The 23,640-nt window shown below is 44.5% G+C and overlaps 1 protein-coding gene across 1 annotated transcript in view; it reads right to left on the reverse strand.

Moving 5' to 3' along the window:
• Positions 1-20,956, reverse strand: part of Gabrb3 (gamma-aminobutyric acid type A receptor subunit beta3) — a 170,703-nt gene extending 149,747 nt beyond the window's left edge. Inside the window, exons 1-3 of the mRNA XM_048369315.1 lie at positions 20,749-20,956; positions 20,464-20,556; positions 20,121-20,190 (exon numbers count right to left, since the gene is read on the reverse strand). Coding sequence (XP_048225272.1) covers positions 20,121-20,190; positions 20,464-20,556; positions 20,749-20,828 — 243 coding nt within the window. The 5' untranslated portion in view covers positions 20,829-20,956. The remainder of the gene's footprint in view (positions 1-20,120; positions 20,191-20,463; positions 20,557-20,748) is intronic.
• Between the last annotated feature and the right edge of the window lie 2,684 nt (positions 20,957-23,640).

Consider the following 23,640-nt stretch of genomic DNA (forward strand, 5'->3'; position numbering starts at 1 on the left):
GCAGGAGAGTCCATGAGACTCCAATGAACCATCAGAAACCCAGAAGTGGTTCAAGTGGTAGAACACTAGCTATGAGCAAAAGAGCTACACCCAGGCCCTGAGTTCAAGCCCTATGACCAACCCAAAACAAACAAACAAAAACAGCAGTCCCTTCTGCCCATTTCTCTCCAATCTCAACCTTTCATGTTAGAATATAGGGATTCCATCCTGTTTCATTTTATTTTTTCCTTTTATTCTTTTTTACCTTCTCCTTTTTCTTTTTTCTTCATTGTATTTTATTTTGTGTTTGATTGTTATGGTAAAGGTGATTTGTAGAACGGTTACAGTCACTTGTTTTATATCTCAAGTTAGTGTGATTTTTTGCTGACTTCACAGTTTCTGTCATAATGAAGTTGGCAACACAGGAAAATCTCCATCAAAGTTTACTCTAGAGATACTCGCATTTACCTCATAGTACACAGAGAAAACAGCTCATTAATATATGAGACTGGTTTCTGGATGACTCCTCTGCACATAGGAGAGAAAAGGGGGGATTTTCTTTGTTGTTGTTGCTGTTGTTTTGAAACAGAGAAAGGATACAAGGAAAAACAATGTGGGAGCAAACTTCTTGCCTCTTGAGGTATCTGAGTTGGAGAGGGAAAGCCCCAGGTAGAATCGTCATGGCTTCTCTCTTAATGGGAGATAAATGTCAGGCAGGTAGGAAGCTGAGAAGCCATGCAGAGTAGCTGCCCCTTTAGCTGACCTTTCTCCCTTCATCTCAGCAAAGCCGCTGCTGTCTGTGATCTTCCTCCACCCTCCATTCTCAGGGCTGGTTCTTCTCTACAGGTGCTAACTCAGTGACACCTAGAAAGAGGCACTTGCTACTTTTCATGTCTGAACTTTGAGAGAGAAGCCATACCAAGAAGAGAGAGACGGAGAGACAGAGACACAGAAAGAAATACAGAGAGGAAAAAAAATAGAGAAAGAAAAAAGAGCAGAGAAATACAGGGAGAAATTCAGAGACACAGGTAGAGATACACAGATACAGAGAAAGATATACAGAGAGGCATTATCTGTATCTGAATCAAAGCATAGGAAAAATCGATTTTATTTCAAATAAAAATTTCAGATAGCAAAGTTACAACATAAAAAACAAAACAGGGAAGAAAATAGAAAAATAGAGAAATTGAAAGAAATGGAGATAGATGGGGTCCTAGAGACAGAGTGAGTCTTAAATAATACATGCGTGGAACTACCACAGCTGGTGGATTGTTACAAAGTGTTAAGGGATGAAATTGCTGAACAAAACTCTATAGATTATGCTTACCTTTCCTCTAACCAGATACTATAATCTATTAGAGGCAGAATTTTATCCACAGTGGAAAAGAAAAGACCTGAACCAAACACTTTGAAAATTATGATTTATTATTACTCTGACAGTGAGTCACTTGACTATTTCCAAGTGTGGGTCAACACAATGCATTTTGATTTACATAATCCTAAGTGGGTAGTTTCCTAATTATGTTAGAATTTGGGCAACTGTATTTTTCCTCTCAAAAGAATAAAATGAAATGATTTTCTTTTCCCTTCACATGTCGCGAGTAGAGGCAAGTTGAAGCTTTTGTTCCTGGTACCCACTGTGGCTTGTTTGCTCAGATTTCGTGTATATGAAATTTTTCTTTTCACTGAAACTAGGAATCAAGACCAAAAAAAAAAGCCAGAATAAAGTAAAACACTATTTTCAGTAGAAATGCCACAGGTTCTGCCTTTAAGGTCTAAGTTGACAATTGTCTTCTTTGCATGTAGACTTGCCATACTAAATGGGCTAAACTGAAAAGTATAGATGAGAAATCACCAAGTCTGTGAGCTCTCCCTTTGGTTTAATGTTAAAACTGTGAAATTACTTAAAATGTCCTAAGGAGATTCAAAGAGGATGCCTGCATTCAGTTTCTGGAGATTTTTTTAAGCCAGGTGCCAGTAGCTCACACCTATAATTCTAGCTACTCAAGAGGCTAAGATCTGAGGATCATGATTTGAAGCCAGCTTGGGCAGGACATGGCTCAAGTGGCAGAGTGTTAGCCTTGAGCAAAAAATAAAAGTTGAGAGACAGTGCCCAAACCCTGAGTTCAAGCTCTGGACTAGTAAGAAAAAGGTATCTTGACATGGGCAATCTGATACCAAACAAACCAAACAAATTTAGCTAGGGCATATGCAAGTGGAGTAGATCTCTTTAAATATATATATATATATATATATAATTTTATTATCTTTAGTTGTTCAAAGGGTGTCAGTTCAACATGTTGCTTTATGAATATAATGTATCTGGATCATTGATACCTCTCCCATCCCTTCTCCTCCACCTCTCCCAACCCCACCCATCCCCTCAATTTTCCAAGTCCCATGTTCACATATATACACTGAATATTATGACTGCATTCTCATCTTCCTCTTCTTTTCATCTATGTCCCTCCCCTTGTCCTTCCCCCTCCCCCACCCCCCACCTGCCACAATGTCCAATTTCCTGAGATCCATTTCGTTACCCCACAGGTTAGTGGCTCAGAGGACTTACACCACTGGAATTCAAGCGATGACGAAGAGCTTCGCCTCGGTGCAGAAACACCATTGTACCAGGTGCCCGCATGGCTCGCTCATAAATTAATCATCGCAAACTCAAACTAACTAATGAACTCACTGGGCATGAGGCTTGGGCATTAAGGAACACGGATGTGCGATTTAAATCCAGCTGTTTATGTACGAAATGTCTGTGACTCGTGGCATACAGCATCACAGGTGGGCTGAAAATAATCGCGCCCAGGTTTCACACTGGCCCTGCTGTGAAAACCAATTTGTCACCTGCCAGGTTAGAGCAGCTCTGTGCCAATGGCCACCATGGGGAAAACCAAACCACAGGCAGTAGAAATGAGAAGTAACGGTGTGTGTAAGGCACACAGAGGGGCCTCTTCTATTTCTTTTTTTTTTCTTTTTGTGCCTGTCCTGGGGCTTGAACTCAGGGTCTAGGCACGAACTCTGAGGTTTTCTGCTCAAGGCTAGCACTCTACCACTTGAGCCACTGCTCCACTTCCAGCTTTTTTGGTAGTGAATTGTAAGATAAACGTCTTCACCGGGCTGGGATGTAGCTCAGTGGCAAAGCGCTTGCCTAGCAAGTGCAACGCCCTGGGTTCGACCCCCAGTACCAAAAATAGAAAAGATAAAACCCAACCAAAAGTCTTCACCAACTTGCCTGTCTGAGTTGGCTTCAAATCCGTGATCCTCAGATCTCAGCCTCCAGAGTAGCTGGGATGACAGGGGAAGCCAGGAGTGCCTGACACCTTCTATTTCAAACTGCTCCAATGCTCTCAAGTGTACAGAAACCAGAGCCAGAAAGCAATACAGAGAATACTCATTTTAGAATCCTCATTAAAGACAATGATCAGACCATGTAAGTGGCCAAAAATTCACACAAACCCTCCTGGGACCCAGGTACTTGGACAACTTTTTCCACTGCAGAGGACAATTTTGGAAGTGAAGACATCCATAAAATACTCTGGAATATGGAATACCGAGAGAATTAAAATCCCGCAAAGCTCATAGTGATAATGTAAAAATCTCCAAGGTGGCAACTCAGTTTTTGGTAATGAAATAAAGATTAGCTCTGATGCAATAGAATGTAACGCTAACTAAACCATGCCATCGGAGAAAATGAAGAGAGGGAAAGAGTGGAAGAGAAAGGGAGAGAGAAGGAGGAAGGGAGGGAGGGAGAGAGAGAAGGAAGAAGGAAGGAAAGAAGATCAGAAGGAAGAAGGAAGGAAGGGAGGAAGGAAGGAAGGAAGGAAGGAAGGAAGGAAGGAAGGAAGGAAGGAAGTTAGTTTGGATACATGGATGGATACGACAGGATATGACTCTATTTCTAAAACAAAACTCTCCCCCCTTTTGTTAATTAACCAGGATTTTTTTTTGTACTTTTAAATGTCAAAAACAACCATTACAAACCATGAACATTTTGGAATATTTTTACAGTTCTAGATCTATTTTGATCACCAGATTGTTATAACCCTTGATCCTAGCAGGGGTTCCCAAAGGGGCTGTCACAGCGGTATACAAGCACCAGTATTCCCCTTATCATAATAGTGTAGTTAATGGAACAATCCAGAAAGAACATCTGACCTCTCAAACTCTGTCACGGAGTCTCTGTGACCATCTACACACTCTCCACTCTACAAGACAGACACAAGGGGTTTTGAGATGACTTCCTCCAGAAGAACTTGGCTACTATTTTTATCCCTATGAACTTTTATTCAAATAGAATCTCATTGTACATAGAAATATTAGTACTACTAACCAGTACTGCCATAGGCCACTCTGTGCTATCACAATGTAACAGGGACCTAGTATGTTATAAGAAACATAGGTTGTTTTCTAGAGTCCTAGAGCGGGTACCCAGAATTAGTCAAGGGCTTTGTTTCTGTGTTGTCTCATGGCAAGGGCAGTGGGCAAACTCCTCTTTTTATCAAGAAACTAACCAACCTTCATCCTCAACAGCTCTTAAAGGTTCTTCCTCTCCACATGGCTAATTAAGGACATGAAACTCTAGGAGGCTCACTCAAAACTACAACACAGAGCTGCCTGCCAGTGGCTCACATCTGTAATCCTAGCTACTCAGGAGTTCTGAGGATCACAGTTCAAAGGCAGCCTAAGTAGAAGAGCCCATGTGACTCTTATTTCCCACAAGCTACCCGCCCCCCCAAAAGCTGGAAGTGGGACTGTGGCTCAAATGGTAGAGCACTAGCCTGAAGCAAAAGAAGCTCAGGGACAGCACCCAGGTCCTGAGTTCAAGCCCCAGGATTAGCGTGCGTACGTACACACACACACACACACACACACCAACTATATCATAGAGTACATAAAGCATAAAATCTCACTGAGTATATTATATATTACACATCATAATTTCTGTTCATGAAATACAAGAGGCCTTTGGTATCTGAGCCTACTGTAGAAAATCTTCTCCGGCTCAGGAGGTATGGAGTTCAGTATGATACTGGACATACCTTATGAATATTTGCTTATGACATGACTTAATTTGTAATAAAGACTTGCCACCTTCCAACGAATCTCAAATTTTCACTTTACTCCTTACATCAAGAATGTTAACTTTGGTCTTTTTTTTGTGGGTACCAGAAAACTCAAGGCCTCTTGCTTGCTTAGTTTGTTCACTCCGCTTGCTTGCCTGCTGCTCTACCACTTGAAGCCAGGCCTCCAAGTCCTGGGTTTTGCTGGTTATTTTGTCACTGTTCCACCCAGGCTGGCTTCAAACCAGAACCCTCGAGCACTCAGCCTCCTACCTAACTAGATTACAGGAGTGCACCCCAGCACTCGACTGCATCTTAACTTTTAGCTCGATTTAGGGGGTGCCGCTTGCTTTGGGGGGAGGTGTATTTTCACAAAAATAAAAGCCAGGATTCATTCAGAAGATCTCACAATGACATCAACGCAACTGACTAGAATGTAGAAATGAGAATTTCAACTAGATCGACCGAGTTGAGTTGCATCTGTGCAGGAATTTAAATTTGTTCTTGTTTTTGACATTGCTTTTGATTTTAGGAAATTACATTCTTACTACACTCGGTCAAAACCATTGGTAATGAATCTACAACTAAGGTAGGTTTGCTGCGCATTCAAAGACAGTGGGAAGCGACATAATAGCACCGCTCCGCCTCCCTGCTCAGCAAAGACAGAATCTAGTCTTCTGAATCTTCTATCTAGAAAACACTGGGCTTGCCAACAGCCTCAAGGAACCATCTGTCTTTATTTTTTTCTTTTTGGTGGTGGGGCTTGAACTCAGGGCCTGGGTGCTGTCCATGAGGGTTTTTTGTTGTTGTTGTTGCTGTTGTTCTGGTTTTAGTTTGCTTGTTTGTTTGTTTGCTGAAGGCTAGTGCTTTACCATGTTGAACCACAGCTCCTCTGGTTTTCTATGTGGTTACTTGGAGATAAAAGTCTCACAGATCCTCAAATCTCAGCTCCCTGAGTAGCTCTGGGGACAGGTGTGAGCCACCAATCCCAGCCACTATATGTCATTTTAAAAATTAATCTGTTGGGTGATAGTTACATGCAACAGTGGGGTACTAACTGAGGCCTGAGTCTTATCCCCAGTACAGCAATAATAACCCACTAATAATAATAACCACAATAATCATAAAAATCTTACTGGTCCAGAAGCCTTTGTACCATATCCTTTTCCACACACAAGTCTCTGGTGATATTTATTTGTGTAATACTTATAAGAACATAAAGAAACTTTAAAACACGCAAACCTTTCCTCAATATGACAACCTCCTATTGTAAAACAAAATCCTGGTGTGAGTTGTGCTGTTGTTCTTGTTTAATCAATCAATCAATGGTTACAAGTGCTTAGATTTCACTTCTGGAAATTTTCACTCGTCCTTGTATGAACTGGTAAACTGTCAAAAATATTCCCTTCTGGGTCCTAGACCTTATCAGTATAAAGAGACCTCATTATTAATGTAGTCATCTTCTCAGTTATTTCCATTTACAGGGACTGGACATATGGAAGAATATTCTTATTTGGGTCTGGAGCCTCACACTTCTTGCACAGTGCTTAGAGAAAACTTTAGGAAGAAATGCTCATGGAAAAATAACTAAAATAAGATCCAAAAAGGAATGTTATTAGAGGCCTGGTACTGGTGGCTCACACCTATAATCGTAATGACTCAGGAGGCTGAGATCTAAGGATCACAGTTCAAAGTCAATCTTGGCAACAACTCTCAGAGACTCTTATCTCCAATTAACCATTAAAAGTTAAGGTTTTCCTCAAAAGGTAGAGCATCGACCTGGAATAGAAAAGCCAAGTGAGAACACAAGGCCCGGCGTTCAAGTTCCAGTACTAGCAAAAAAGAAAAAGTCTCCAATCAACACACACAGAGCTCAGAAAAGTGGAGTTCTTCTCTCTCCTCATCAACATTTGCAAACATCATTTGCCTGATCATTCCCAGAGCAAAGATACCTATTTTATACTTATAACATAATTTCTAATATTATTTGGGGGAAAAAACTCTTCAATGATGGGACATATGCGAATATTCTATACATCAGTGCTCTTAAGCAACCATTATGTTAAGCCTGTACCACAAGAAATGGCATTCTCACTGGGAAATGTTGCGCCCAAGGCCAAAACAATGAAGAGCTTTAGAAATGAAAACTCATTCCATTGAGCAATCCAGAACACCCCCACAGCAGTGAGCTAGCTGCATAACATTTAACAATGGCAGAGGAATAAAGCACAGAGGGGCTCATCTTCCTACAGTTATCCCAAGCCTTTCTCAAGGGTATACTCTTCTACTTTGCCAAGGCAAAGGTTTTTTTTAATTTATTTTTATTGCTATTATAAAGATGATATACAGAGTGGTTATGGTTACATAAGTCAGGTAAAGAGTACATTTCTTTTTATACAATGTCACCCCTTCCCTCATTCTCTCCCAGTTTTCCCCTCTCTTACCCACCCACAAGTTACATAGTTCAATGTCAACACAGTATCCAGTGAGTATCATTTATTCATCTTTTGTCCTTCTATTTATGTGCCCTCACTTACCCTCCCAAAGACAGATAAAGGAAAAAACAAGACAAAAGGAAACAAAACAGAAACAGCAACAAAGGGGGGAGGGGAAACCTCTTGTTTCCATTTCCTGGAGTTCATATCCATAAATATTATTTTATATGATCAGAGGCAGATAGACATTGCGTGTTAGTGTTCTTCTCCTAACAGTATCCTCCTTTTGGGTCTCACTGTGCGTGAATGTCTAGCATCCTGTATCATTTATCATGTCCCCGTGTACTTTAGAGCTAGATTCCACATATGAGAGAAAACATGTGCCGTTTGTCTCTCTGAGCTTGGCTTACCTCACTTAACAGGATTTGTTCTAGGTCCATCCATTTCCCTGTATATGACATAATGTTATTCTTCCCAGTGGCTGTATAAAACTCCACTGTGTATAGGTACCACATTTTTAAAATCCACTCTTCTACTGTGAGGCAGCTGGGCTGTTTCCATAACTTGGCTATTGTGAATAGTGCAGCAATGAACATGGGTGTGCCAGTGTCTTTATGCTATCCTGGTTTGTGATGTTCAGAGTAGATGCCCAGGAGTGGTATGGCTGGGTCACAGGGAAGACCTATGTTTAGTTTTCTGAGGAAACACTGGACTGCTTTCCAGAGTGGTTAAACTAGTTTATATTCCCACCAACAATGCAGTAGGGTTCCTTTTCCCCCACATCTTTGCCAACATTTGTTTTTGTTCGGATTCACAATGTTGGCCAATCTAACTAGGGTGAGATAGAATCTCAGAGTTGTTTTGATTTGCATTTCCTTTATGGCCAGAGATGATGTGCATTTCCTTATGTGCTTCTAAGGCAAAGCATTTTTAAGACAGTATATCAGATTGCAGAATACACTAACAGTGAGGAATCACCCTTTGATGGTACATTGCTACATGGAACCCTGTAGTAACTCCAAAAGCTCACGAAAGCTCTTGGTCCAAAGCTTTAGAATCTATGGGTCTACACAATAGAGATGATGCCACTTTTGCCATCACAGATGTTTTATTTTATTTTTCTGTAAGAAATTCACAGGGATCCTTCATGTTGAAAGATATGATTAATTTTATGGGCTAAACAAACACCCAAGTAAGAGATGTGATAAAAAAAAAACTAAATCAAAAGCACATCGTTTCATCTAGCAAGGATGATCTGCTCCACAAATTCATTTGACAAATATTTACAAATCCTGTATCCCAGCATGGAGCTTAGTAACCACATTAGTCTCTCTGTGTGTGTGTGTGTGTGTATGTGTGTGTCGTCTGTGTGTGTCTGTGTGTCTGGCTGTGTTTTGTATAAGAGTGCTGGGGCTTGAACTCAGGCCCAGGCACTGACCGTTACCTTTTTTGCTTAAGGCTAGTGGTACTCTACAATTTGAGTTCCACTTTGAGATTTGGGGTGGTTAATTAGAAATAAGAGTCACACAGACTTTCCTGCTCTGGATGGCTTTAAACCAGGATCCTCAGATCTCAGCCTCCTGAGTACTTAGGATTTGTTACAAGTGTGAGTCACTAGCACTCAGCATGATAGTCTACTTTTATACAGATTACAATAAGACTAATTTTTTACCTGTGTAGTCACACACACACACACACACACACACACACACACACACATACACACACGACTGACTATTGGGTGATACAAAAAGTTCTTCCTTCTACACATTAAAATTAAAAATCATAAATTCTTGTTCAAAGAAATACATTTTTTAAAGTGATGTGATGTTGAAACGACAAGTGTTTTCTACATATGTATCAAACAAAATCAGAGGGATAGAGCCCACTTTCTAAATTAGCCCACTTTGTGATTAAGTTAATGCCATATAAAACAAAGGTTTTCCTGTCAAGAATGATAATTGCATGTGGACTTTTGCAATGATTTTGCTTAAAAGGAATTCTTTTTGTTACAGGACTGAGGTAAAACACAACGATGATGTAATCAAAAGAATTCATTTCCTCTTTCAAATTGAATAATGCCATCCAAATTAGGACATAAAGAAATGGGATGTTTTCAGGTCTTAATTTTATTCTTGCTCATCTGAGTAAAGAATGTTAGAATCACACATGCTAAAAGTTGCAATTGTTTTTTAAATGCTGCTGTAGGATGCTTAAGTTCAATGGAAAAATACTGAGGAGAATACAATCGTTAATGCTCACAAATGGCTTCTGTTTCTTGACATGGTCTTCTGACTACCAAGAAGTAAAGGAAATAAAACATCCCTAGTAACAGAGATGGGTGTCTAACTCCATCTCCAGCCCATGGCACAGAGAAAATCACTAAGACACAAGACCTAAATTAGTCCTAAATCTTCTGACTTTGCAGCTCAATAATTTTCCTAATGGCTAGTATAAATAGCCCCGAAGCTCATTTCCCTGGAAAATTAATCAACAGTTGAAAATGACCACATCTCTACTGCACTGCTGAGCGAGCAATGAAAAGGGAAAAATGGTGCCCAATGAAACCCTATATAAAAGAGGGGCAATCAAAACTTCCCTATAATGTAAGGAATTGCATGTATATTACAAAAGATACAATGATTGGGTTAGAATATTCCCACCAACCTTTATATGGGCTGAATTTTGTGGGACCATTGTAGTATTTTACTTTTCTTCTTGATTCCCAGTAAGGGAGTTAACAGCTACAGAAGTTTGTAATATATATATATATATATATATATATATATATATACATACATACATATATATACATATATATGTAATACATATACATACATATACATACATATATGTAATATATATATATATATAAATTATACAAATTCTGATTCAATTATCTTCTGCAGTAAAGACTATGTACATCATATTTAGACTGTAAGATGATTCTCAGTTACCAGTCCAAATTCTAAACTATTAATAAATCTTTAGAAATTTACATATCCATCACAGACTCATCTGTCTATTTATCTATTTAGTCTTCATATTTTCTCAGCAAATATTTAACAGGTACCTTTTAATTGTCCCTTAGTATAGAACATACAGTCTTAAGAGTATATAACCGATAGCTTTCACAGGGAAGAGATGGAGAGGAAAAGACTCAACAAAGACACATATCCAAACAATACTGAAAAAGTTTCAAAGAAAGAGTGGAAAGGGGAAAACTTAACTAAGCAAGGTAGAGCTAGGTGCTGGTGGCTCACACCCCATAATTCTAGCTACTCAGGAGGATGAGATATGAGGATCACAATTTAAAGTCAGCCTGGGCAGAAAAACCTGTGGAACTCTTATCTCCAATTAACCAACCAAAAGCCAGAAATAGGACTGTGGCACCAATGGTAAAGCACTACCCTTGAGCACAAAAGCTTAGAGACAGTGCCCAAGCCCTGAGTTCAAGCCTCAGTACCAGCAGAACAACAAAAGAAAAAGAATAAATGAATGAATGAAGGTCACAAATAAAGACAAAAACCTCATCCCATGAAATGCTGACAGGGTCTCTTGGTCACTCTTAGCAACTTGAGGTGGAATGACGCGTGAGCAGGACCAAGTCCAGCTTTGCCACACAACAAAAATAAGAATGCCAGGACTGTTCCTGAGATCATTTTCTCCTCTGAAGAAAGAAAACACTATGAGCATCTGCCTTAATACTTCACCTGATCAAGCACTGGGGTGGACAGTCCAGTATGACATAGTAATTGACATATGTTATCTACAAATTGATTTAGCACTCTCCATCGTAAACTCCTTAAATTACCCTTCAATATGCATTACCCAGCACCGTAGCTCACGCCTGTCATCCTAGCTACTGAGGAGACTGAGATCTGAGGATCGCGGTTCAAAGCTGGCCTAGGCAGGAAAGTCCTTGAGACTCTTACTTCCACTACATTACCAAAAAAAAGCTACAAATAGAGCTGTAGCTCAAGTAGGGGCAGCACTCAGGCCCAGAGTTCCAGCCTCAAAGAAGGGTAAAAATAAGATTAATTAAATATAAGATAGCAAAGATATAGTAGGTTTCATCTATCCACACTAAATGTATGATACTCTTCACAATGCAGTCATCCAAATGCATCATCAGAGACAGACCCTTGAATACAAAAGACCTATTTCCTATAGATCTGTTTCCTCTCTCACAGCTTTAAGAATGTGGGAAATCAAGTCTTGGAATCAAGTCTTGCTCACATTGCTTTACCTGCAAACCTCATGAGGTCTGCAACCCCAGGCATGAGGCATTCGGGTCCCCCCAAATCCTCCGGATACTATAACCTTGTCACTGACACCTGTACTTGCTTGGTGCATTAAAGTGAAACAACGCTACTTCACATCATTAACATTCACGCCATTTCTTTCATTTAAACAAACACCACATTCGTAAGGAATCCACATATGGCTGATGGCCCAAGATGCAACAGCTCTTTTTGTAGCTCCATTTATTTGCCATCATGGAAGGAGATAGAAGCAATAGATATTTTGTTGTACCTTTGGAAAAACCAAACACTGAAATTCAAGACCCAAAGCAAGGCCATCGTTGGTCAACTGAAACCAAATGCCCTAACCTGGCATCATTATTGTTTGACTACACAGTAACAAGCACCTTCATTCCATCGATTTAAGAGACATACTTAACTGAACACCTTCTATGTGCCACACACAGTACTATGCTAGGTCCTACACAGGCTCCAGTACAAAGGTCATTGGCTGCAGGAAGATCTGTGGGAAGACCTATCTGGGTGAAGAAATGCAACAACGTAAGCACTACAACCTTCCCTGGTTTGGGGGGGGGGCGGGCAGAGAGACAAAAAAGCATTCACTTTGAACTCTCTATGCCATTCGTTCTAATATTAAACACAAACCTCTCTTCCTAAAGAGCCTATTATGTAAGGTTTTGTTGTCATCTACCTCTGAAGTTCATTACAGACTTTCTTATCAGGGCTAGGGCCCGGATGCATGATCATAACTTATGCATGAAACATTCCGCCAGTGAAAAGTAATGTCCTCAATAAACACCCTTACACCTCTCCAGGCAGCAACCAAGAACCAAGCACCAACACATCCTGCAAAGCTCACCTAAGGGAAGGCCTCCTGGGGAGGCAGTTCTCCAACCCCCAACTGGGTCAGCAAAACACTCTGCCTTTCGGCTGACTCATCTCCCAGCTTGCTTTGTAATAAGAGCATTAGCATACTCCCTACTTTGAAACTGCTTAGAACAAGGCATGGACAAACTCAGACTGCCCGCCCATGCCTCTTTCCAAGGCAATCGGTGAAGGCCCACCGGGCTATGTAGGTGTCATTATTGTAACTTTTCTCTACAGGGCTAAACCTTTTGGGATAGGATTTTGCTATCCATCTGGGCATGTGACCTGAAGATGATGGGACTGTGCTAGCTACTCTAGACAAAGACTTAAACATAGACCATCTTACCCAGACCTAAACTCTTTCTAAGCATATTTCCTGGGCCCTGGGATTCAGAGACTCTAGACAAAGCTGGCCAGGCTGGGCATTCATTCAACATCCACCAATGATAAAAGCAATGTCTTGACTTTGAAATAAGAGATGGAAAAGTTTGGTCAACAAAGCACCAATCTGGCACTGGGTACCCGTGGCTCTGTGTGATCCTAGCTATTGGGGAGGATGAGATCTGAGAATCATGGTTCTAGGCTCGCCTGGGCAGGAAAGCCCATGACATTCTTATCTCTGATTAAACAGTAAAAAAAGCCAGAAGTGGAGCTGTGGCTCAAGTGGTAGGATGCCAGCCTTGAGCAAAAAACAAAAGCTAAGGGATAAGTGTGTAGGCCCTGAGTTCAAGCCTCAGGACTGATAGACACACACACACACACACACACACACACACACACACACACAGAGTTTAAGTGTGGTCCAAAAGTGCTTAAAAGATAAGCTCTACCAACTTCAGATCCTAGCTTGCTCTTGCTAGTCTCAGCCTCTGCTCTTGCCCCTCACTTCTAAAATAGAGCAAGAGACTCATGGGATAACGGTAAAAAATGTGCGCCCATGTTCTCATGTGTGTTCGTGTGCATGAGTAATACTGTTTCTGTGTAACGGTGACACAGCTCCAACGTGTTTCTTGGAAATATTCTAAAACTGGGGTCTTCGGTGTCATATTTATTTTACACCGACACATTTTAAAAAGTGGACTTTAAGCCAGGTGCTTTAAGTCAGGCTGAGATCTGAGGATCGTGAGTCAAAGCCAGCCAGGCAAGAAAGTCCATGAAAGTCTTATCTCCAATTAAACACCAGAAAAGCCAGAAGTGAAGCTGTGGCTCAAGTGGTAGAGCACCAAAACTCAGGGACAGTACTCAGGCCTTGAGTTCAAGCCCCAGGACTGGGACCCAAAAACAAACAAACAAGCAAGTGAACTTAACTGGATGCTGGTGGCTTGTGCTTATAATCCTAGGTACTCAGGAGGCTGAAATAAGGTGACATCTGAGGATCACAGTTCTAAACCAGCCCAGGAAAGGGAAGTCTATGAGTCTGTGCATCAAGTGGTAAAGCAATAGCCTTGAGCAAAATGCTAAGGTACAACACTCAGGCCCTGAGTTCAAGTCCCAGAACTAGCACCAAAAAAAAAAAAAAGAAAAGAAACATGGAGGTGCTGGGAATGTGGCTTAACAGTAGAGTGCTTGCCTAGCATGCATGAAGCCCTGGGTTCGATTCCTCAGCCCCACATAAACAGAAAAGGCCCGAAGGAGAGCTGTGGCTCAACTGGTATAGTGCTAGCCCTGAACACAAAGAAGCCAGGGACAATGCTCAGGCCCTGAGCCCAACCCCCAGGACTGGCAGAAAACCAAAACCAAAAACAAAACAACAACAAAAAAACATGGGTTTGATGAAAAGAAAATGCAACAAATGAGACATGAATGCAATAGAGCTGAGATAAAGGATGAATAAGGTTCTTAATAGCACATTACATGCTACCCCAAAAGGAAGGCTAATAAAACAGGAAAGGTGATCATTTATGATTTACACACATGAAATCTGAAAATATATTCCTGTAGTTAGACTTGAATGAAGATTGAGTTAATTTTAATAGAGTAATTAAATATAAAGTAATAACAAAGTGCAAGGCAAATTATAGGAATTAGTATTAATAGTGCTAGAATTTATATCTTGTTTTTATGTCCCCAACACTTTAGAGTTAATCAAGAAGTAAGTACATGTCGTTTCTGCTACAAATTCACAAATCAGCAACTCATTCTAATCAATAAAGAATTCATTTTAAATACTGCATTTAGATGTTTTTCTGTTTTATTTTTCAATAGATCCTATGTTCCTTGTCTTTACAATAACGTTCACTTCTCCATCAACAGTGTTGAATAAATACTAAGGCCACTCTAAAGCATCAAAATTATGACAAAAACGTACAGCAATTTTCAGTAGACCAGTATTCTTGAACATATACAATTGCACTTAAAACAAAATCTATGGAGTAAATCTCCATAATTACACAACCAAATGTAATTTTCAGTGGTTGAAGTTTTAAGACAGGGGCTCACAGAAATACAGCAAGTTATGTACAATGATGTGGGCTTTGATCAGTGTTTGGCCAGTTAAATAAAAGGAAGAGCAAGAAAAGAATAATTAGAAGATTTAGGGGAAAAAAATACGAGTATCAAATATGTCCATTGCCAGCTACTAGTGGCTCATGCCTATTCTCCTAGCTACTCAGGAGGCTGAGATCTGAGGATCTCAGTTTGAAACCAACCTGGACAGAAAAATCCCTGAGACTCTTCTCTCCAATAAAATAGCAAAACATTGGCAGTGAAGGTGTGGCTCAAGTGATGATAAGAGCACCAGCTTTAAGGGGAAAGCTAAGGGATAGTGCCCAGGCCCTGAGTTCAAGCCCCGATACAGATACAGGTACCAAAACAAAAAGAAAATAATATCATCACTAACCATGAAACAAGTCATGGTACGATTCATGCTATGTTTTTAAATATTCAAATCCATTCACAGATTGTTCCTTCAAAATACCCAAATGACGGAAAAGATACACACATATATAATAAACAACTTATTTATTATTTGTTTATTGTTAGATGCATCTTCTACATACATGTCCAGTAGATAAAGACTGCCTTTTAAAATCATGCTAGCAAACCAGCAGATGTATTACCATTGTGTAGTACCAGTTGTTATTCTTTACACTCACTTCCAAAAACTCAAACAAACATACACCACACACCTCACCCACCTTCAAACACAGGTTCTTTTCATCAGTCTTATTTCAAACACGTGTGATTTCTTTTATTTCATTAAACAGGCACTCAAAATTTGTGTATAGGGCCATGAGTGTGACTCAGTGGTACAGCACTTATCTAGTAGGCACAAGCCCTGCATTCAAGCTTCAGAATTACAAATTATATATTTATATACACGTGTGTATGTACAGATATGCCTGTCTGCACACACACACAAATATGTGTTTAGACCATTTATGATAAAATAATGCACGCATGACCTTGCCTGACCCTTCATCCCCACCTGTTTTCTTCTCAGTGAGTATTGCCATCCTTACTTCCTCACCAGACTTTCTCCTCTGTCCACCTTGACTTTTTAGCCCCTTACTTTTAGTGCTAGAATTGGGCCTTGAACTCGGGAGTCTGGGCTCTGACTCTCGCCCTGAGTTACTTTTTAAACTCAAAGCTGGGACACTGCCACTTGCACCCTGCCTCTGTTTCCTGTGTTTTTGTTTTGTCTTTTGTTTTTTCACTGGTTCATTTTAGAGGTAAGAGTCTCACAGACCTTCCTGCCTGGTCTGGCTGCAAACCAAGATCCTCAGATCTCAGCTTCCTGAGTAGTTAAGATAACAAGGGCGAGCCACCGGCCACTTGCCTTCCTCTGTCTCAATTCTACATTTTGGCTAAAATCTTCATCGTAAAGCATATCTCAAACCCCATCAACCATCTGGGTAAATAAAAATTGTATCAATGGCAAGCTCCTTATTTCCCACACACCAGCTTTGGAAATATTCTAAGGTTCACACAGTCTTGGCCTACTTTTTTGAATTCATCTCTCAGATTTCCCTTGCCAGTGCATAATCCTCTTCAGCCTTCTATCCACATCGCCTCCATGTTTCCCCTGAACCCAGAACATCATTCTTCATACATTCAGGACCCTAGGTCTCTCCCTCACCCAGGCTAAGTATATTTCCTTTCATTAAGCTTTCTGTACCAAAAGAATATCCTTCCCCCATCCCAACCCTCACCTTCCCCTTCTCCCCGTCTGCCTCTCACCCCTGTGAGAACCATTCATTCCTTCCTCTCTTGAGACTTACCACGTCCTACTTTTTGATCTCTCTCCTCTAATGGCTACCACATCCTTAAGGGGTCCGAATTCCTTACATAACATGATAATAATACCTGACATAGCATTACTTGCGATGATTTCTTTATTCGTGATGTACCATACTTCCTGTTGTGTGGTTACTACGGTGATATGTAGACTACACTGTTTCCTACCGGCACACCTGAGCGGCTCTCATCTTCCATTCATGAACGGCTCTGTTCTTTCCATATACATGCGACTCTCTCCACCCCCCCCCCCCGCAAATGTACCACCACAGCCACATTTTGGTATTTTCCATAGTAAGTCACAAGTCATTACCATGAGCATGCACAGATGTGTGATGGGAAATCAGATTTCTCTAGATCATCTGCTTCTTGAAGAAAGAGGGCTTTCAACGATCTGTCAGTCATCTCTGTCCAGGAGCCCTCAGTTTCGAATGCTACTCATCCCCGATATTTGTTTACAATAACCCTATGCTTAGAAAGCCAGCTACGAATATGGCCATGCCCATGTGAAACAAATGATGAAAGAATGTTAGCTTCTGCATGATGATGGGGAGGGGGTTTATACTCAAACACTGCCCAACAGCATGGCTTAGGCCGTTGGTTTGCCTTTCTATTGAGTGAAGAGAAAAACCAGGCTCCTACACCACAACCCACAGTCCCTGAACTAAAGAAAATATTGAAATGTCTTCTTTTTCCAATTTCCCAAGTATTAGTAGGATACCAAAGCAACTGGGTACGTAAATTAAAAGTTACTCAAACAAAATGTTCAACAGCCTGAAATGATTTACCCCCTCATTCTTCTGGTGGTCTGAACTACTAGATGAAGTTTCTATTTTTTTATTTTTAAGTCTGTGCAATGCATTCCTGCTACCATCTGACATACACTGCACTGATTTTTGACATAATAATCCAGTATATAGCCAATTAACTTTCGTATTCATTTGTCTTCTCTGGGGAATTTGAAGCTCTCAGCTGACGAACATCACAGCTTACAGACAGTGGCCCTTGAATATGTGAACCTGCTCCCTTAAGACCACAAAACTATCCATTTTGAACAGAATTCCATGTATAAAATTGCCATTATGTTAAATATAATCTTCATTTTTAAGGTAAAGAGGAAATCACATCTCACCTACGTTACTTGCTAACACTTTTAATATTACACTGCCTTGGTACACAAATGCCCTGAAAAGTATATATAATATTTATATATAGTATGTGTGTATATTTAAGTCGCATGATAGATTTCTTTATTTTTCTTTTTAGGCGTGCTGAGGATCAAACTTTTGACTGCTAAGCAAGTCTTCTGTCACTGAGCTACATCCCAACCCTTCACACTTTAACTTCAAACATTTCAGGATAGAAGTAAAAAAGTAGGAGCGGCAGAGTGACTCATGGTTGTAACCCCAGCAGACACGGAAAGATTCCATCTCAGGCCACTGTGTGCAAAAAGTTAACAAGATCCTCCCTTGAGCAAAAAGTTAGCAAGACCCCCTAGCTCAACCAATAAAGCCAGGCACCAGAGTAGGCCTGCAGTCCGTTAGGGAGGCATACATAGAGAAACCACAGTCCTAGTCCAATCCAGGCCAAAACTTCACAGACCCCAGGCCAAGAAACAACTAAAGCAAAACCACAAATCCAAAAAATTAAAAAAGACAGGGGCTGTGGCTCAAGTGATAAAGCGCCTGCCTGCCAAACATGAGGCCATGAATTCAGATCTGAGTACAGCCGAGAATACACAAATGATCGCTTAAAGACAAGTGGAGAAATGGATGAAAGTCAAAGCTTTCTCCCTACAGAAGCCTCTACCAGGACGTATTTCAAAACGTATTTCACGAACGTATACCTAAAACAACCGTTCTCCTTCGTCTGCACACATCCGTCTCTCTACAAGGTGCTGTCAGGGTTCATCCTCCAAACACTGTGCACGAAACACCTGATTCAGAATAATCCGCCAAGACCTCCTTTAATGAAATACCAAGAGCTCAGGGGCTCCACACCCGCCTGGCAGGATCCGAACCCCCTGAGCGTGTGAAGCCTCAGACGGCATGCGTTTAAACCCGTTTGCCCACGTGACTCCTAGTGGGCCGCCAGAGTTGACAACCTCTGATTCCCAGAACTTCTGGATCTCTCTGAACCAGGCCCCCTTTCTAGCCCCCATGTTGTGTGCTCGAAAGAAAAGTTGCCCAGATCGTTTCTTCAGAAAGAAAAACGTAAGGTGGACGATTCTTAGGAAATCGACAGGGCCACTCTTGCGAGGAAAAGCAGCCCCCCTTTTGCTTTTCCCTATCCCCATGAATACATAAAAGTAATCCTATCACTTCTTCTCTTCCGGCACCCTGAAGTGTGGAAGGCCATTCCAAAGGGGGGGGGTTGGTGGGCATGGTCTGGGCTTTTCCCCCCCGGGGCCAGAATATGGAGTCCTGTCACCATTCACACGAAGCCTAAGTGAACTGGAACCCAGAGCCTGCGACCGTCCTGGCAGGAGACAAGTAAGTGCCAGGCCAGGCCAGCTCTTTGGCTCCCCAAGCCCACGAGCCTCCATCAGCACCTCGGACAGCGACCAGCCAGCGGCCCAGTGTCCCACAGTCCCGGAGTCAGCCCTTGGGGAACCCAGCCCAGGGAGGGGGGGGTGGGGGGGGGGGAGAGGGGAGACAGCTCTACTAGACACAGATCTGGGACCCCTCGCGCTCCCCTCCGGCGGCCCACACCTCTTTCCTCAAATGGCAATCTCTTTTTTTCTTTTTTTTAAACCTTGAAATGCAGCTTCCCCGGCGGCGGCGCCTGTTGCTAAGGGAGCGGAGACGGCACTGGGAAAGCCTGGCGACCAGGGTCCACGAGCCTCCATGCCCAGGACTGAGGGGAAGGGAGGTGGGGCGCACCGTGAAGTTCCGGGGACCCCCTTTCCGCAGGAAGGCTGGGCACCCCCAAACCCCCCCCCCACCGCGTGCGCGCGCGCGGTTCCAAGGCCGGCGACGCCCCCCCTCCCCGAGCGCAGCGGCCCCGGGGAGGGTGGAGGGGGACCCCGCCGTGGAGGGGGGTGGGGGGTGGGGGGGGAGCCCGGCCCGTTCTGCGAGGGGGCGTACCTCCAGGAACCCCAGCCCACCACACACACACACACACACACACACACACACACACACACACACCACACACACACACACACACACACACACCCCAGTCCCTTCCCATTCCGGATGCCCGGTCCGTCCTCGGGTGCTGGCCCAGACCGCAGGGCCCGGCGGCGCTGGGAAGCGCCCGGCACTCACCATGTTGACTTCGGAAACCATGTCGATGCTGGCGATGTCGATGTTCCATTCCCACGCACACCCGGGGGACCTGCGGGGAGACGCACCGGGACGGCCATCAGCCAGGCTCGGGCGTGGGGTGCGCGGACGGGGGGGGGGGAGGGGGGCTCTGGAGTGGGGGGGGGCGCGCTCAGGGGGTAAGAGGAGGAAGGATCATCCCCCCCCCACCCCTCCACTCTGCCCAGCGGCCGCGGCTCCCCCCCCCCCCCCGCCCCGCCGCCCAGGCCGCCGCCGCCGCCGCCGCCGCCCGCCGCCGGGGGTCGCGGTTTCCCCGCAGCCAGCGGCCGCGCGCACCCCCACTTACCCCCGAAGTCGGGTCGTAAGCGAATGTCGTAGCCTTTCAACAGCTTGTCCACGGTCTCCTTCACAAAGGACATGTTCCCCGGGGTCGTTCACGCTGGGGGTCGGGGAGGGAGAGGGAGGGAGGGGAGGGGGGGGGAGACACGAAGAGCCGGGTCAGGCAGCGGCTCCCCGCCGGCGCCCGGCCGCGCGCGCCCCGTGCGCCCCGCTCGCCAGCCCCGGTTCCCCCCCCACTTCCCCCCCCACCCCGGCTTCCCTTCTCCAACCCACCCAGCCCCAGACCCCCTACCTCTGGGCGCAGCACACCACCGCCACCAGCACCGGGGCCGAGAAGATGCCAAAAAGCCTTCCTCCCGCAAAGCCCCACATCCCTCCGCCGCGCCCCGGCACGGGGGAGGGGGCGCCCCGCCGCCGTCGCGACCCGCAGCCCAGCCGGGGCTGCTCCTGCTGCTGCCGCCGCCGCCGCCGCCGCCGCCGCCGCCGCGCTGGCCCCGAGCGGAGGAGGGCGGGAGGGAGGGGGAGGGGGGAGGGAGGAGCGGGAGGGGAGGGGAGGGAGGGGAGGGGAGGAGCGGCGGGCGCGGGAGCCGCGGAGGGGGGGAGGAGGAGGAGGAGGAGGTGGAGGAGGAGGAGGAGGAGGAGGAGGGGAGGAGGCCGCCCGCCGCGCTGGAGGCGGAGCCCCACGCGCTCCCCACCCCCCCCCCTCCACACACCCCCATCCGCCCCAACCACGCTCCCCACCCCGGCCCTCCCCACGATCGCGCCGCGGCCCCGGGCAGCCCCGGCCCTAGGCGCCCTCTGCCTTCGCCGGAGCCGCCCGGGTTGGGGCTGGGGGGGGGGGGGTGGGGGTGGGGGGGGGTGTAGGGGAGGGGGAGCGCGCAGGGACTACAGGATGCCGCAGCAGCTCGCCCGGGGTGGGACACTGCGGGCGCCGGGCGAGGGCCCCCGCGGACCCGCCACCCGGGCTCCACGCGGCTTTGGAGGGGTTCCCGCAACCCCCCGGGGCCGAGGGTGGGGGACGGGCGGTCACCGCGATGGCTGGCAGCAGCGGGGCGGCGAGAAGGAAACGCCGCCCGCATCCTCCCCGCAACCTCGGGCTCTGCACCCGGGCGCCGCCAACACAGCACCGCGCTCAGCTCCGCTGCAGAGCCCGGGGCCCGCTGCACCGATCCGCGCCCCAGAGGAGCCTGGAACCACCACCACCCCGACCACCACCACCACCACCACCACCCCGACCACGAAAAGCACCCCCTTCTCACCTGCTAGGCTCGGAGCCTCGGGGACCCCAGGGTCCAGGAAAGCCAGATGGGCAGGCAGGAGGGCCAGGAGCCCGGAGCACATGGCGCCCGCTGCTCCTCCGGCCTAACCTGGGTGGGATCCGCGCCTTCCCACCCCCCCCCCCATCCACTGAGCATTCAAACGCCGACGTGGGGATCCCCGCCCCTACCCCACCCCTACCCCACACCCCCGGGCTTGCCAGCCGGCCGGACCCAACTCCCAGCCCCTTTTGCGTGGCAGCCTGATGGTTTATAAAAATAGAATCCGATTTTTATTTTAAATCGGTTTCTTGAAACGATCCCTCTCTTTCCTGCTCACATAAATACGATCATCACTAATGATTAAAAAGAAAGAAAAGACAGAAGCCCAGACCAGACCCTGCGCATTGTATTATCAGTAAACTAACATTCAAATCAGACCCTGAATTGCCTGGCGACCCAGGTGTTGAGAAAACTTAATGTACTTTTTTTTTTTCCGGTGCAGTGTAGAGCTGTCCATGGTTCTTAATTTAAAGCTAAGCCTCTTGGCGCGTTCTCCCTTGGGTTAGGCCTCTTGTCGTTTGGCTCACAGGGAAAGGCACTGGCCACCATAGCCAAACCACAGACTGGCACACACCATGTGTGTGTGCGTGTGTGTATGTGTGTGTGTTTAGCCACAGGTTGCTTCAGTGAGTATTCCTCGACAAAGTTTCTTAATGCCTCCAATGTCTACTATTGAAAGAGAGAGAGAGAGAGAGAGAGAGAGAGAGAAAATGGTTACACAATCCTGCCGCAGTCACCCAACCAAACCCACAAATCAAGCTCACTTTTGGGGCCAATGGAATTCAGGCTGTTCCGGACCTTAATGAACAGTTAAGAATTAGATAACTACTTACTTCCCACTAGTGACTCTTTTCTTTTTTTCAATAAAGCCTTCTCTCTCTTCTCTCTCTCTCTCTCTCTCTCTCTCTCTCTCTCTCTCTCTCTCTCTCTCAGAGACTTTATACCGTAAATCTCTAAATTGAGACTTTTGGCCACAACTTGGCATGTTTCTGGGGCATTAATTTTAAATATCTTTGCCATATATAAGAGCAATTTATTTTTGGAACAGTAAATGTGATTGCAGTATCTGAAAGGTTCAGAGATAAATATAGCCCCTTAATTATTTTCTGGAAAAGCCTATTCACTACAGCTTTGTAGTCTGTGTCCTGCTAATGTGTAAAGGAATGATCTGCAAAATGCGATCTCTATTGTCAAACACACACACACACACACACACACACACACACTACACACAATTTAACCTATATCAAAAGTAAAAGACTTGAAAGCGAAGGAAAGGGTGACACTGTTCAAAAAAAAAAAAGTACTCATTACCTAACTTACAAAATGGATCCACTCTGTACAAGATCTTAACAATAATATACTAGGGCTGGGAATGTGGCTTAGTGTAGAGTGCTTGCCTAGCATGCATAAAGCCCTGGGTTCAATTCCTCAGTACCACATAAACAGAAAAAGCCGGAAGTGGTGCTATGGCTCAATGCTAGCATTGAGCATCTGAGTTTAAGCCCTAAGGCTGGGAAAAAAACCAATCCTAGATACTTAAGATGCTGAGATCTGAAGAATGCCTTTCCAGAAGGAAAACTCATGACTCTTATTCCCAAATACTCACCAAAAGAACAAGTAAGGCTGTAGCTAACAACTTTGAGAAAGGAAAGAAAAAGCTAAGGTACAGCCCCTAGGCCATGAGTTTCAGGTCCCAGTACTGGTACCCTCAAACATACAAGTAAACAAAGATCATAATGTATTTGAATAGAGCCAATACTGTGGCAAGATCTGTCTCTCCTCTAGCACTCATTTGTTCTAAGACTAATTTTTTTTTTTTTTTTTTTTTTTTTTTTTTTTTGCCAGTCCTGGGCCTTGACTCA

Source organism: Perognathus longimembris, chromosome 20 (assembly GCF_023159225.1).
Source record: "Perognathus longimembris pacificus isolate PPM17 chromosome 20, ASM2315922v1, whole genome shotgun sequence".
Classification (NCBI taxonomy): domain Eukaryota; kingdom Metazoa; phylum Chordata; class Mammalia; order Rodentia; family Heteromyidae; genus Perognathus; species Perognathus longimembris.